The sequence below is a fragment of the Ostrea edulis genome, chromosome 1 (genome assembly GCF_947568905.1).
Source record: "Ostrea edulis chromosome 1, xbOstEdul1.1, whole genome shotgun sequence".
Taxonomy (NCBI): Eukaryota; Metazoa; Mollusca; class Bivalvia; order Ostreida; family Ostreidae; genus Ostrea; species Ostrea edulis.
The window spans coordinates 62,095,231-62,112,418 of NC_079164.1; the positions used below are offsets into that span (position 1 = coordinate 62,095,231).

General features: G+C 36.7%; 2 protein-coding genes across 2 annotated transcripts in view; both read right to left on the bottom strand.

Moving 5' to 3' along the window:
- Positions 1–9,559, bottom strand: part of LOC125648395 (uncharacterized) — a 113,690-nt gene extending 104,131 nt beyond the window's left edge. The window contains exons 1-5 of the mRNA XM_048875446.2: positions 9,471–9,559; positions 2,659–3,222; positions 2,503–2,541; positions 1,848–2,405; positions 122–289 (exon numbers count right to left, since the gene is read on the bottom strand). Coding sequence (XP_048731403.2) covers positions 122–289; positions 1,848–2,405; positions 2,503–2,541; positions 2,659–3,222; positions 9,471–9,546 — 1,405 coding nt within the window. The 5' untranslated portion in view covers positions 9,547–9,559. The remainder of the gene's footprint in view (positions 1–121; positions 290–1,847; positions 2,406–2,502; positions 2,542–2,658; positions 3,223–9,470) is intronic.
- A 4,157-nt stretch (positions 9,560–13,716) lies between these two features.
- LOC125664893 (uncharacterized) lies at positions 13,717–15,241 on the bottom strand. The gene is made up of 3 exons (XM_048897691.2): positions 15,187–15,241; positions 14,788–14,962; positions 13,717–13,984 (listed from the first exon to the last, which is right to left on the bottom strand). Exons 1-3 carry the CDS (start codon positions 15,231–15,233, stop codon positions 13,745–13,747), a joined length of 462 nt encoding a protein of 153 aa, XP_048753648.1. The 5' UTR covers positions 15,234–15,241; the 3' UTR covers positions 13,717–13,744.
- Between the last annotated feature and the right edge of the window lie 1,947 nt (positions 15,242–17,188).

Below are 17,188 nucleotides of genomic sequence, written 5' to 3' on the forward strand. Positions count from 1 at the left end.
ATAGCGGCAAGCCTGTCATAGTGTGATCTCCAGAAAGCTGTACGGGTATTTAGAGACATTGAAGACCCCTTAGATTACTTATGATGTTATCGCGGAGAAAGTACAAATGTTCACAGCTTACGTTGACAGAATCCACAGAAGAGAGGGCAGTTGTCCGTCGCCCAGGGCTTGTAGTTTGTACACACTTGTTTTCCGTACTGCCGACAGTTACTGGCCCTGTCTTTACACTTGTCTGCAGCAGGTGTGACACCTGGAGCCAACGTCGTCACGGGAGGGATCGTAGCGTGTACTGAAAAGAGACTTGTCTATAGAATATATTTAAACAAAACAGACAGAAAGAACTCTTTTTCAAGCTTTCAAATATTGCAAGGTTGGTTCAACGTTGAATCATGGACATTATTTTTTAAATAATTACGCCAATGTGTTGTTAGTAATAAACGTTTGATGTTACATGGTTTACAATCCCCAATATAAACTGTGATGCGCACGTGACTTTTCAACTTAACATAAAAACCTATAGATCTACGTTAACTTTAAAAAAAAAAATTGAAATCCAATATAACTTTGGCTTGCTCGTATCATGTCGCTGATTGTGCAGGCATTATATCGAACTGTCATTCTTTTTCATATCAACCTATAGCTAGGCCTTCAATCCATCAATATAATCAGTGCTACTTTTATTAATAATTTTATCAATTATTATCTTTTACATGCAAGGTGAAGATAACGAACAGTGATCAATCTCATAACTCCTACAAGCAATACAAAATAGATAGTTGGGCAAACACGGACCCCTGGACACACCAGAGGTGGGATCAGGTGCCTAGGAGGAGTAAGCATCCACTGTTGACCGGTCACACCCGCCGTGAGCCCCATATCCTGATCAGGTAAACGGAGTTATCCGCAGTCAAAATCAGTGTGCCAAGAACGGCTTAACAATCGGTATGAAATTTTTATGAAATTTTACATCTGTATATACATCTGGACGATTCTTAAAGTGTTTTGAAGTTTACAATTGAGTTACAGTATTAATGATGGAAAAGATCATTTTCCAAACATTATATACATTATGTATACAATTTGAGTTCTGTTAACATTCATTTGCAGATTAATACCTCAATTACATTCAATAAATATTCAATCTATCATGAACGTCAGAAATTCAAAGTCATTTATATTTTCAAAACCATCCTACTTTTTCAACTTTGGAAATCTTTATTTACGTCAATGCACTGCTTAAATCTACACCGAATCAAAGTCAATGTACTGCTTAAATCTACACCGAATCAACGTCAATGTACTGCTTAAATCTACATCGAATCAATGTCCATGTACTGCTTACTCAAATAAAAAAAAAATTTCCTTACTCATCTACCACTCTTGACTATGTTTTGTATTATACTTAAGTGCACCATTCCATTGTACATTAAGGTTACAAATTTTCATAGGCCGTAAGACCATGAACTGAGAATAGACTTACGTCAAAATTTTAATTACTTATATATTAAGATTTGTGTGTATATATTTAATTACTTATAAATTAAGATTTGTGTGTATATATTTAATTACTTGTATATTAAGATTTGTGTGTATATATTTAATTACTTGTATATTAAGATTTGTGTGTATATATTTAATTACTTGTATATTAAGATTTGTGTGTATATATTTAATTACTTGTATATTAAGATTTGTGTGTATATATTTAATTACTTTTATATTAAGATGTGTGTATATTAATTAAATGCAAACATAAAACATACACTCAAGATTGCTGTTAGATCAGAAATTTAGACTTTAGTCGATTCTCAGTTTATGGTGAGGAGGCCAGGTTTAAAACCGCATACTTTGACAAGCCTTTTGCAGGACTTGGTCGATGACTGTGTCGATGTTGTTCACGTTGCTGACTGTAATAACCTTGTCGCTCGAGTCTGCGATATGATTTAGCTGGTAGGTCTGTAAGGAGGGCCCAGCGCCTACGGCAATCAACCCTATATTTTGTTGTCTGGCTTTATCGGCTGCACTCGTGGTGTCAGCGTCATTGTTCGAGTTACCATCCGTTAAGACGATGGCAATACGTGGGACGTTGCCTCTCGCACCATTCCCTGCACCAAACAGTTTGTCTGTCATGTAACGGATCGCTCCACCAGCATCACTACTACCACCCATATAATTCATGTTCTCCACAGCCTTCAGTGCGTCTCCTCTGCTGTTGTACATGGTTAGGGGAAATGTTATGGATGGATAGCTGCCATACTGCATGAGACCTACGTGAACTTTGTCTGCGCCCACGTCCAGTCGTGATATCGCGCCTTTCAGGAACGTTTCAAGTTTTTGGAAATTAGCGGGACCGATGCTAGAGGACGAATCGACCAAAAAGGCAAGATCAGCCTTCTGCAGGCAGCCTAAAAACGGTATAAATGTTAGCAAAAAAGCACAATAATTTCCTGAAGTTGAATAGAAATGTAATTTTCGTGAAGTTGTTACAGAATGGAGACTTACTGTTTGGTGGGGGTAGCTGGTTTGGGTTCGGTGGGAGCTCTGTAAAGTAGAATTAGAAATTTGGCTTGATTGGTACTCACATTCGGTTCTAAGCATTTGAAAGTAAAGTATATTGCGTTTTACATTGTAAGTTTCTTTTACATAAAAGAAATTTACCGTTACACAGTTTAGTTGATAAGACGCTGGAGAGGGAATCCAAGGATCCGTAGCTATCGGCCTTTAGAATGTATCTGGAATCTGGGTCACTAGAAACTGAGGCAAGTTCCCGCATGTTCACACCCGACCCAACTCCAACTCCATACAGTATGACATTGTTGTCTTTGGCAGTTTGTCCCTGTACCTTGGTGATGTCGGGTGTGGTTGACCCTCCGTTGGTGACAAGCACTGCAATATGCGGGACACTCCCTCTGGCCCCATGGATGGGGTTATACGTTGTTTGAGTGACGTATCGTATTGCGTCAGCAGTGTGCGTTCTTCCGCCTCGATACGGAATTCCAGAAATGGCATTGATAATGTCCGATTTCGTGGAATATCGATTTAGGAAGAACTGATTGTACACACCATTGCTAAATGTCACTACACTCACTTGTGTTTTGTCTGGTGCTATTTGTAAATTGTTCACTGTGCTTTTGATAAAATCTAACTGTTTCTTGAAATTCTCTGGCCCTACTGTATCGGACGAATCCAAAAGAAAAGTAACGTCTGCTTGTGTATCACATCCTAAAAAGAGAAAAGCAGCCGATAGTAAAGTTAGTAAAGGTAGACATCTTAGTACTAATATTCCATGTATGTAACTGTAGGTGTATTTCGAGGGTTATTACAAGGTTTCATCATATTTCGTTGAGTATCAATTTTCGTTGTTTTTTAGACCACGAACTCAAGTGATCAACGAAGTACAATTTTTGTTTACAGATGAGGGTCATAGGTTAGATTTCGTCGAAATTATGTATCAGCGAAATTGTTTGACAAAGTCACGAAATTTGATGCCCATGGAAATGAAGCCACCGGGTAGAGTAGTCAATTCCATCTAGACACGGGGGAGGCAACCCATTTTTTAATATGACTTGATATTCGTGTAACTTGAGATTGTATGATATGCTTGTGTTAAAACCAAATAACAAAATCGTTGATTTTATCTATTGAATACATATAGGTAGTTTGGGGGTAACTTTCAGGGCAAGTCTTCCTTTTCGGGAGTCTTTCTATATATATATAACTTATTCCGTCAACCATGGGGTTTCGAAAGGAAGTATTTCCCAATTTCAGAATAATAGAACCGTCCTCCTTGTTACGAGGACGAGTCAATAAGTAACCAGCCTAACTTATTTCCGGTTGAGATCCACCTCTTCTTTTTCGATTTAATTGCCCTCTAGTGTGATGCACTTAGACCAACGGTGTTCAAGTGCCACCAGCCCAGAACTGAAAAAGTCAGGGTCCTTTCCATTGACCCACTCCTCAACTGCCATCACGACTTCTTCATCAGACCAGAAAATGACGTCCACGGATATCCTTTTTCGAGTTTGGGAATAGGAAGAAGTCGCTAGGAGCTAGGTCAGGCGAATAGGCAGGATGTGATATTCATTCATACCCGTTTCGCTTTACAGCATCCACTGCAACTTCGGTGTGAACCCTCGCGTTGTCCTGTTTCAGCAAAACCTCTTTAGAGAATTTGCCTCAGCGTTTTTCACGGATGGCGGTTCTCAGCTGGTCTAGCAAGTTTGCATAGTACACTCCAGTTATTGTACTTCTCTTGGGTAAAAAGTCCAACATAATAATGCCTTTTGTGTCTCAAAATACTGTGGCCATCACCTTGCCAAACAGATGGTTGCGTCTTGAACTTCTTTGGCCACGGGAACCCAGGCCCTACCAACAGACAACTCTGAGCTTTATTCTCTGGCTCATGATAATGAACCCAAGTTTCATCTACAGTCATCAGAAGCAAAAGAAAATCATCTTTTGACCTAAAACGCTTCAACAAGGCGCTGCATACTGATGCTCTGGTTGCCATTTGCTCATAGTTAAGGGATCTGGGGACCCAACGGGCTGTTAGCTTGCACTTGCCTAAACGATCATGTAAGATTGTTGAAATGCTACCATGTGAAATGCCCAATGCTTGCGTCATTTCTTCCACCTGAATTCGCCTATTAGAGTATATACCAGATCCCGAACTTTCTTACACATTTCTTCGTCGGTGGCATCCAGTGGTCGTCCAGACCTGGTTTCACCTTCTAAAGACGTTCTACCGCGTTTGAATTCCCCTGCCCAGAATTTAATCTGAGTATAAGATGGTACAGAAGACCCATAAACATCGTCTAATTTGCCGTGTATTTCCTTGCCTGTTCTACCCTTTACATACAAGTACCAAATTATAGCACGGTACTCAACTTTGAATTCAGATGAAAAGTATGCCTTTGTATATCTAGCCATGTTTGACATTCAATATCTTATTACAACAAAGAATGACTCGATACGCGTGCAATTTTGTACCCAGGAATAAAACGTGTATTGAAACGAGGCATAAAATTCGTGACCATCTTGGTCAATCGGAAATGGGATAGGCTGGTTACTTATTGACTCGCCCTCGTGTAAAAACAACTGGAGGTTGAATTTTCATTGAATTATAACCAAGAGCACCATAATAGCACAAACAAGACATACCCCCTAAAAAGCATTGCAAATACATGTACTCCGAACACCGATGTCTCCACCTGGAATCAAGAATTTTGCAAGAAACCTTGCCCAAATCCCACCTGATTCCCCCCTCCCCCAATTAAGGATCAGTTTATGGCCTTGTCTTCCCAATATTCTATAATAATAACCGTCTCTTGAGAAAATACACCCGAAGTTTGCATATGACATGATGTAAAATAAGAGGGGGTACAATAGGGGACCAGGTCAAGAGGAGCAAGGGGGACTGGATGTTATTTATAATCTGGGAAAACTTATGCCCGTTACAGAAAGAAAATTAGTAAAACCGGAAATTTGTGCCTGTTACTGGAAGGTAATTAGTAAAACCGGAAACTTGTTCCCGTCACTGAATGGTAATTAGTAAAACCGGAAACTTATGCCTGTTACTGAAAGGTAATTAGTAAAATAGGAAACTTGTGCTCGTTACTGAAAGGTAATTAGTAAAATAGGAAACTTATGCCCGTTACTGAAAGGTAATTAGTAAAATAGGAAACTTATGCTCGTTACTGAAAGGTAGTTAGTAAAATAGGAAACTTATGCCCGTTACTGAAAGGTAATTAGTAAAATAGGAAACTTATGCCCGTTACTGAAAGGTAATTAGTAAAACAGGAAACTTATGTCCGTTATTGAAAGGTGATTAGTAAAACAGGAAACTTATGCCCGTTACTGAAAGGTATTTAGTAAAGCAGGAAACTTGTGCCCGTTACTGAAAGGTAATTAGTAAAACAGGAAACTTATGTCCGTTATTGAAAGGTAATTAGTAAAACAGGAAACTTATGTCCGTTATTGAAAGGTGATTAGTAAAACAGGAAACTTATGCCCGTTACTGAAAGGTATTTAGTAAAGCAGGAAACTTGTGCCCGTTACTGAAAGGTAATTAGTAAAATAGGAAACATGTGCTCGTTACTGAAAGGTAATTAGTAAAATAGGAAACATGTGCTCGTTACTGAAAGGTAATTAGCAAAATAGAAAACATGTGCTCGTCACTGAAAGGTAATTAGTAAAATAGGAAAACGTATGCCCATTATCAAATTGTAAAATAGGAAAACTTATGTCCGTTATCAATTCTCTTAGCTTCTAGAAAAGACTTCTGTGAGACTACGGACATACTTGTGAATGGTATATAAAAGCCAATTTTATCTATATTTCTATCTTACAAAATGAAAGTAATGATTAATATAGAATGACATGTCCTATCTCCTAACTCTGTTTCTATCCAGTCACTCCTAATTCAACAAGACAGATGAATGAGTTCCCAAAGTCAATGATAAGGTCGAAAAGTTTAATGGCTTTCTATTCTTGTGCATATAACATTCTATTCTTATACATATCCAATTATTCACAGAGAGAGCTTTTTATTCCCTCATTTCAAATCCAAATATTTTGTCAATTATGGATTGCTACATGTAGTGGTCGCAAAACATTGAAAAATACATCATGAAAAATAAGATAAAAATAGGAAAACCTATGCCCGATGACTACTCATTGAAAGGATAAGATGTTAAAACTTATGCTCGTTATGAAATAACTGGAGGGTAATTTGTGAAATAGGAAAACGTATGTCCGTTACCAAATCAAAGGAACATAGTCAATGACAGTAACAGAAGTAAGGGGGCATTTTTTTCCTCTATCTAGTGGGACGAACGTATTCCACTTTGGACGCCATCTTCTCGCTGTATGATATGATGATTTATTTATTCCAAATAAGGGCCCTCTTGGGCACACAGCAAACGTGATTGTTAATAATGCATATGTGTCATTTTACAACAAGTATGTTTATAATGATAATAATAAAAAAGAATTTGTGAAATCCCTGGTCAGCTATTTCTAGTCTTTGGTTTATATTCACTTTGTTAAACTTAACCATTTTATGCAAATTTTTACTTCGTCATTTATATGACATTAGCTCAATTTATACCGTGTTATATTTATAAATACTACACTGTAGCTTGAACTTGGCATGATAGCTGCATCTGTGTAAACTCGAGGACTCGGGTTAGTTGTGATTATAAACTTGAAAACGAAGGTGTGAGTAGGAGGAATGCTCATGCTGGTGTTCGGATTGAATGCGATGTTTTTGAGTATTTCTCTATTGTACAAACACTATGCATGTATATAAACGTCGGAATTAGGGGGGGAAGGTGCTCCTTAATAATGTAAAAATACAAAAGGAGAGAGAAGGTGCTCCTTAATAATGTAAAAATACAAAAGGAGAGAGAAGGTGCTCCTTAATAATGTAAAAATACAAAAGGAGAGAGAAGGTGCTCCTTATTAATGTAAAAATACAAAAAGAGAGAAGGTGCTCCTTAATAATGTAAAAATACAAAAGGAGAGAGAAGGTGCTCCTTAATAATGTAAAAATACAAAAGGAGAGAGAAGGTGCTCCTTATTAATGTAAAAATACAAAAGGAGAGAGAAGGTGCTCCTTATAAATGTAAAAATACAAAACGTGTCAGGCAAAAACTTGGCGTAAAACAATGAACAAACAATTCATATAAAATTTTGTAATTAGAAAACAAGCGTTGTCCTAGACCAACTAGGAAAATCCGGCGACCCCAAACCAACAACCTTATTTTTTCCCCTGATTTACCCAGCTTTCATTTTGTTCGTGGTGTTTATGCTGGATGAAGAGGTTTGTCTTCAATCTTAATTCATTCGAGAGGGACGCGGACGACAGCGCCCACAAACTCTCATCACCTTCAAGGTTTCGAGTCTGTTTGTCGAATGGGGTTGTCTGAGCACATAGTTTGTTCTACGAAAATTCGATTTTGTGTTGGTTCCGCGAGGATTAGATTTATTTCCATTGATCTACAATGCAATAGCTCATTTTCGTCAATGAAAGTATAATTTATATAGTTTCCAATACCAAATACACGATGTACTAGTATTCTATTTCCATCCATTGCATTTACTATTAATTATTCCAACTACTCTGTAACCTTTATACATTTCCAATTGACAATGAGTGTCAGGGTCACAGTCACGATTCACGACGGTCACTGTGTAAAGTAGGAGATTCTGTCGACTCTCTCTACTGTAATAAATCATGAACCGGGTACGGTTAGGGTGCTGCTACTAAACGGCACATCCTAAACTATGCCTACTACCAAGATGCAAGAGCTTCACTTTAAAGACGTCCACCACTTTGTGACAAATTCTACGGATTAACCGATATGTAACGAAGTATACAGCTATGACTGTGTGTTTGGTTAAGAGCACATTGACAACTAACTCCGTATTAGGAAGCTTGTATTGAGTTCCGTAATGCAGAGTCGCGACAATTGTCATTTTCCCACCAGAGGACGCTATACATAAGATTCACTTATGTACGTGCATAATGCATCCCCCCGACGAGAGAATGGGCAACTGTAACCAACAAAGCATTTATACGCGTATGTGGTTCTAAAAGGAATTAAACATCCTGATAAATTAGCTGTAAAAGGGAATTAGCAGATGGAAAAATTTTCATGCAAACTAAACCACAGCGCTGGCGTATTCACGGCGCATAAAAAGCAAGCGCAAAAGGAGTAAAATCCATTGCAAAATAATGTGAATCGAGTTCGTCCCTGATATTTAAGGAAAATCTTTAGAACAATCATGATACCCCCCCCCCCCCCCCCCGGCTAAACCCTTATCTGTAATTTCAATTGTACATGAAGATATTATACATAAATGCCTGTGGATAATAATTTGTTTAACGTACATTTAACGTTTGCTAAATTGTTCATCTTCTACGTAATTAATTTCTTTAACATAGAAAATATAAGTACAGGTGTACACGGGAGATAAGGTAGTGACAAAGGTGACCTATCTTTAACTGCGGAGTTGATACCTTTGCACTCAATGTTTACGATGAAGTTATAAGAAAGTTTTTCGAGACAAATTCCCGGAATTTGTAGCCTTTACTGGTAATTAGCATATTGCATTTACTAGTAACTAATGATACCAAAGTCTTATTCGACGTTTCGTGAAAGTTCTTAACTAGTGAAAACTGCGCAAAATCGAATTGGGGATTTCTTGATATGTTCATTTATGACCGATCGCTTCCCAAAAAGGTCAGATTAGATTTGAGTGAAAATATAGTTTAGTAAGGACTCCCAATTCGTGTAAAGTTCTTAGAAGCCAGCAATGTCCTTGTGCATTATAGGTCACAGTTTACGGTATTGTTCGTTTTAAATCATTACATCGATAATCTCTATAGCTTAAGATAACCTTATACCAATCACACTTGTCGGCATCTTCATCAGTTCAAAGTTCAAATGTTTAAAGGTTACACCTACCTCCAGATGCCCTTTTCGAAAATGTCACCGCCTTGCTGGCGGTAACGAAAAACAGAAGAACGGCGACGTGTCGCATAATCCTTCTGATCGAAATTAGGATAAAGATTGTACACGGGCTTTTATATCATCTCTCCCACGAAATCACGTGCTCAGAGAGTTTCCTCAATGGATAAGTTACGAAAGATAAGGAAAAATCTCAAGTTAACTAGAGAAGGGCCTACCGAAGGAAACCGTTTCCAAAAATCTCAACGACATGCATGTTTTCGTAAATGTCGTCGTATCTTTCAGTAAAATTCATAACCATTTTATCAAAAAAATATGCCTAACAAATACAGATGGTATTCAAATATTTGCAACGCTGTACTGAAATGAAATTCCCCATGAAAACTTTAATCCCTCTTTGAATAGTAAACACACCTTTGATACGAAGAGGTCTTGACATTGTATCATATTCTAAGAACGTTTCCTTATTCGTTTCTTAGATAGACAATTCTGTGTGAATTTATGTTTTTCCCAGTTATTTCTTCCAAATGCTATATTTCTAATGGTTTAGGGGCATTTTAATGATTCAAAAATACTCACAGATACCCAGATATTTTCTCTTTAGTTTGTAAAGACACGCTTAGACAAACGTCTACATATATTAGAGCGAAACGTTTAGATAAATTCGTAGGTAATTAAAACATGTTTAATTTATAACACATTTATGAATTAGATTATGTGACCGGGATTACACCGGTACTTGTACGACTTCTGGTTTTATCGTTATAAAACAAACCTTACGAAACCGTACAGCCACTTGTTAGTAGAACCACCTTTTTTTTTTTCTTTTCGAGTTCTTGTTTGTTTGTTTATTTTGGGAGGGAGTTGGGGGGTTGGGTTGGAATTGGAAAATCACGTAGTAGAAATTACATACATAACATAATTCTTTATTGCGAAGACATACATCTTATAGCATTAACATGTACGTAGGTTAGGTATTGTTGATCGTTAAATCATGGAAACAGTGGAAATCCGGGATGTTATAAAAGGATGGTTCTAACCCAATATTTCTGGAGCCTTTGTGTACGATACAGGTCCCATATGGCTAACTATAGAATCCCCCGTGTAATGCGATTCATGAACCGGTATCACCAATTCAATTGATGCGCTCAACAATTCAATCTAAGATCTCTTCAAATAATTAATGGTATCTTCAAAGTTTAACTATTGTGCGCATTAATTGAAATGTTGATAGCTATAATTATTCTGCTGTAATATTAAAATGTTGCTCTCTTCGAGTTGTTGATGTCAATAATTGAAATGTTGATAGCTATAATTATTCTGCTGTAATATTAAAATGTTGCTCTCTTCGAGTTGTGGATGTCAATAATTGGACTGATGCGTGTTATCTAATTCAACTGAAATAATGATGCGCACATCAATTCAGTTCATGAGCGCAACAATTCAATAAACGCGCACAATTATCGCCATCTTCAATTGAATTATTATCAATTCAATTGATGCGCGCAGTAATTGTTCTAGAGAGAGCAATTATTTAATAAAATACATCTTCAATTCAACATATTCTTAACTGAATCGATGAGCTCTTTAATTAAATTGCTCTCTTTAAAAGAATTGATGCGCTAATAAATTCCTTATTCAAAATCGTTGTAAATAATTAAAGATACCTCAATTCAGCGGCATTAAAGAGACCATTAGGTCATTTATATTTTCATATTTTTTACGATCAATAATTCCAACACATTGATGCGTGCATCAATTTAATTGATGTGAGCGATAATTAATTTGATGGGCGCATTAATTCAATTGTTGCCCGCAAGATTCAATGGATGCGCGCATCAAATTAACTATTGCCCGCGATAATTCAATGGTTGTACGCACCAAAAAAATTATTGTGCGCAACAATTCGATTGATGCGTCCATGAATACAAGCAATACAGTAGTTGATTTGATTGAAATATTACACGCAATAATTGAATTGATAATATCTTCAAATAAGGAATGGTAACTTTAATAACTTGCGTTTATGTTAATTTGGCGCGCCCCTGCACATATATCTACTTTCCTTATGCATGCAAAATTCGCCGGACAAACTAAAATTAGATAAAAACAAGCTATATGCTATTAGTAAAAAGGGAGATGTTTTCTAAATGCAATGAAGACAGTAATGTTCGTGTATAAATGCTTTGTGAATCTCGGGTTAATTTCGGGATATATCGAGACCTGAAAAAGAGAAAATAATTTTTTTTTTAAATGCCCCAACAGTACCGTAGCTTGCCCCCATAGGTTGTGGTTATGCACTTCTCGGAATATATGTATAAATTGTTCACAAAGTATATTAACATGTACATGTACGACAAAGTACAAACTGGGGATTAATATATTTCATCGAGAGCTAGATGATGACAAATGTATCTTTTCACAGTACAAATAAAAAATTTGTTTCCACCAACACATCAAACTGTACATCCATATTGCTTAGAAATTGGTATATAATGTAGAATTTGATCTTTTAGCTCTTGAAATAAGTGGTATTTTTCTAATTTAAAAAATACCACTTATTTCAAGAGCTAAAAGGACAATCTAAATGCAGAACTTTTCAAAACAGACCAGGTACAAGCAGCAAACATCCTGCATCCCATCTTTCATGAAATCTGGAAAGAAACAATATTACCAGAAGAATGGAATAAAGGCACCATCATCAGAACTCCAAAAAAAGGGGCCACGAAGTGATTGCAACAACTGGCGTGGAATTACATTGCTCTCTATCCCAAGCAAGATAATGGCCAAAATAATCATTAAGCGAATATCAAATGCGATTGACAACTTATTGCGAAACGAACAAGCAGGTTTTCGCCCAGGTAGAGGATGCACAGACCAAACGTTTACACTATATACGCAATATCATTGAACAGTGTTATGAATGGCAAAGAAAACTTTACATCAATTTTGTTGACTTCGAGAAAGCATTCGATAGCACCCACAGAGAAAGCCTATGGAGGATTGCTAGATCTTGTGAAGTGCCGCAACACCTTATTCAGCTAATAAAGAGTTTCTACAACAACTTCAAGTGTACAGTTGGTAGCGGTGATCTTCACTTCCAAGTAAAAACAGGCGTCCGTCAAGGCTGTGTTATGTCATCATCACTTTTTATCATAGGCATTCACTGGGTAATGCATCAGACAACATCAGATTCCAACAGAGGCATTAGATGAGGCATACAATCAACACTAGAAGATCTAGACTTCGCCGATGACATTACCATGCTCCCTCACACGCATCAGCACATACAAATGAAAACCAACACACTACAAAATTATGCAGGACAAATTAGATTGAACGTCAATGTCAAGAAGACAGAAATCATGACATTGAACATCAGTAGACCATCACCAGTCATGTTAGGCGAGCAGGAACTGCCTAATGCCAACACCTTTACATACCTTGGCAGCGTGGTAAGCAGAGATGGTGGTGCAGAGGCAGATATCCAACTAAGACTCTGCAAAGCAAGGACAGCCTTCAAGAACCTACAAACTGTATGGAGATCAGGGCAGTACACCATCCGCACTAAACTCCATCTTTACAAAAGTTGCATCCTTTCAATATTATTATATAGGTCTGGGTGCTGGAGGATAACAGAATGTGACCAACAGAAGTTGTCAACCTTCCATACAAAGAGTCTGAGGAGGATCTTAAGAATCTTCTGGTCACAGAAGATATCAAATGAAGACCTCCTCAACAGATGTCAACAAGAAGACATGGCCATGATCATAACAAAGAGACGATGGAAATGGATAGGCCATGTCCTTCGTAAAGACCAAGATAACATCTCAAGAACAGCCCTGTTTTGGACACCCGAGGGGAAACGAAAGAAAGGAAGGCCTAAGATAACATAGAGACGAACAGTGGAAGCAGAGATGAATCCTACCATCAAACCTGGGGAAACTCTGCAAAAGAAGGCAACCGACAGACAGGGATGGAGAGACTTCGTTGCTGCCCTACACGCCAGAGGCGTAATGGGCAGTAAGTCAGTAAGTTTTAATTTAAAATTTTAGTATTTTTCTGAATATCGAATTTGTTTTCAGATTTCATGTCATTCATGATCTAGATGTTCATAACGAAAGGAAAGTACAACATTGAACACTATCCTAAAGAGTTAAGGCTATTTAGACAGAGCTATTGTGTTAGGTTTTAAGTTCCCCGGACTTGTATTCGTGGGAGTAAAGAAAACAGAACTCTGAGATTTATTACAGCGGCCATTTTATTTCACTCTACACGCTTGGCAAGCACTGTTTTACCCACTGTTCCTCACAGTATTCGGGAGAGTAGTGCAGAAAATGCGTGGCTCCAGCGAGACGCACTGCGTCAAAATATAGCTGAGCAGAAAGCCGACAAGCCTCATCTCGTAGACTGTTAAATAAAAATCTTTTGCGTCTTTCTGAGCAAGCCGTGTTCATTTCTCGGTGAAAGGATTCATCACATTGTTTTCGGTTGATCCCATGACGAACCGCCTACAAAACAATCGTCTGCAAATATGATGATGATGCTGGTGATTTTCAGCATGGATACAATCTTTGATTACTCTTACACATGTTTATAAACTACCAGCGTATCTAAGAGTCGAGCAGAGTAAACTTTTAGTGGCATATCCATACACAAAGAATTGTATGAAGTTCTTGAATTTCCCCAAAGTATGCCTTTTGTTCATTACACCCATTCATGGTTTGAAATAGAAGTGATGCAAATGTACAGTATGGTGCAACAAATCTTCATACATATTTATTTGTTTATCCACCACCTTATATATTTGATACGAAAACATTTATCTTTTAAAAGCTTTATTGCGGTTTTACGCAATGTTTCAATTTTCTACCTTCTAATGCAGAATATCTTAGAGTTTTGAAACATGGAAATGATGTTCAAGAACGATTCAAATATGATGGAGAGTTAGTAGAGTAATTGCAACGCTTTCACTTTGTGATTCAACACAACACGTTTCCACATATTATATACGTGTATGTAAGGAAATAAACCTCGGTTGAATATTCATATCATTTGCATTTATTGAAGCTTTCAATATATATAACATATATCTATAAACTGTATTCTGAAAATATTATTACAACAAAATTATTTTTTCCATCCTTTTCAAAGATTTGGTTTTCTAAGAAAAATATATCAACAAAATGAAAATGTACGAATATTAGTATTGAACCATGCTTTACTTATTTTCCTATTATATTCTATATAAACACGCCAACAATATACTTTGAATACCCATACACCAATAGCTATATAGCATAGCTGTACTCACACAGTCGTAACAGACGTCGTGCTTATCACAAGAAGGCGTAAAGACTCTGATGAAAGGATGAGGCAAGAAGGAGGGGACACTACAGCCATTGACGTGGCCAGCAGGTGCCCGCGACTTACAAATGTCCGTAGAAAGGACGAATCCAATGACTGTCGTTAGAAGAATTCCAAGGTACCTGTTCAGAGAACGTAATGTCTTGATAAAACAAAAAGTTCAACAAACTTTGAAATTTTGATATTTCATAGATACAATCTTATCACGAACACTTGTGTTACTTTTTTCTTTTTTTTTTTTAAATCACATTAAAAAAGCTATCAAAACATTTCTTAATTGATATAAATTCACTTATTCTAGATTTTTTGATGTATGCCTAACATTTTTTTGTTAAAAAGTCATTACCTCATTTTCAAGATGTAAAACGAATGTATGTGCGCATTGTACTTCATATTTATACTGACTGGATTACTATCAAGCAGCTGTTTCAGCGATGATGGGCTGTTGAATGTTCTTCAAGCGCTCTGTCGGTATTAATTCAAAATCCGACTTTCAAGAATGACAACTTCCTCAAACACAGTTGGTGATCCATACATACTGTTACAGTACTAGTTGGTCAGGCTAATGATTTGTAATATTTGATAATCAAATGAATTTTTTTAGGGATACTATATCGCACATGCAAAGATTCTCTATATCAAATTCGATGGGGGAGGACCTCGCTCGCGGGCGCTTGTTTCATCAAATGAGTCAAATCCACAAAAAGAATGAATTTGACAACCTTTATGAAACAGATTTTTCTTGTAATCGGATTTTTTTCAGTAGGTCACTCAATAAGCAACTACAGCTGTTTAATGAAAACTACACTAGTATTCATACAGAAAAAAGGGTAAATGTTTGGATTTAGGGTTCTTTTCTCCTAAGTTGCGGTTCCGTTATGTAAGTTTTCTCTGGCGTACACAGCCAGAAGTGCGCAGTAATTGTAATTAATTTAGTTGTTCTCTTCCTACTTGCTAGTGATTTTAACCCTGTTTCTAAGTGCATACATGTATATAGTGATTTTCTACTTTGAAATCCATTCATTCCTGATACAAGATCAGTAATAAATAACACAACACATAAATTGGACTAGCAACAACACGTAGCAGCTTTATTATACATGTAGTATAATACCATACATAAAAAATAATAAAAATTTCCAAAAATTTAGGCGTGCTACCAGCTGTACGTGTCGTCCTAAACTGATTTAACCACGTACTCTATTGAAACCGGTTCTATTGAACCGCATGACTGAACATACCTAAAAAGGTATTCGAAATGAAAACTTTCAAATTCCGGAATAATTATTATTACCAAGTAGAAATTGATTTCTGTCTAATTCGTTCCTCAAACGAAAGAAATCACATCACTAGAGACTATAATTGAAAGACCAGGCTCCATGAACATTTTTAAAAGTCCAATTTCTAAATAGATCAATCCATAAAAAACCAATAAAATTCATGTTGAGAGTAGATTTTAGATTTAACAAGTCAAGGATACAATATCCAATGTTTTACCTGAGTTTGTACTTGTTTATGGTTATGGAGCCAGTTGTTTTTTATTTCTGAAGCACAACGTCCATTCTGGACAACAACGGTTTATTATGTTTCCCCTCCCCAGAAAGGGGGCATATTGTTTTAGTGTGAATTTTTCTTCTTCTTTTCATTCAAAGTTTGTCCGGGCCATAACGTTTTTGTCTTTTGACATAGACCTTTGATATCTGGTATGTGGGTATACCATGATAAGTAATATAAATTTTGGGGCATTTCCTTTGTCCGGATCATAATTTTGTTGTCTTTTGACATAGGCCTTTGATATTTGATATGTAAGTACACTATGATAAGACAGTATGTCGCGTGCCATTATAATGACCTTTGACCTCGACCTTTTATGTAAAGGTCAAATAATAGAATTTTTAGGCTAGGCATTTGATAACCATAATAAAACAGTGTGTCGCTTGCCATTTTTGATGACATTTCGACCTTGACATTTTATGTAAAGGTCAAATAATAGAATTTTGTCCGGTCTACAACGTTTTTGTCTTCTGAAATAGGCCTATTATACTTGGTATCATATGTGGATATATCATGACAAGACAGTGTGTGGCTTGTCATTTTGATGACCTTTACCTTTATGTAAAGGTCAAATGAAAAAAATTTCGGGCCATTTTTCCCGGACCACAAGTTATTTGACTTTTGACATAGGCTTTTGATATGTTAGGAATATTGTTAACATCACTGTTCCTTGGTTGGACCACATATACATATAGGTGACTGTTATGTACTGAAACTCTTAATTTTCCATTTTTTTTAAAATAAAGATGATCCATATAAAATGTTTAAAAACTATGGAAATGGAAGGGGAGACA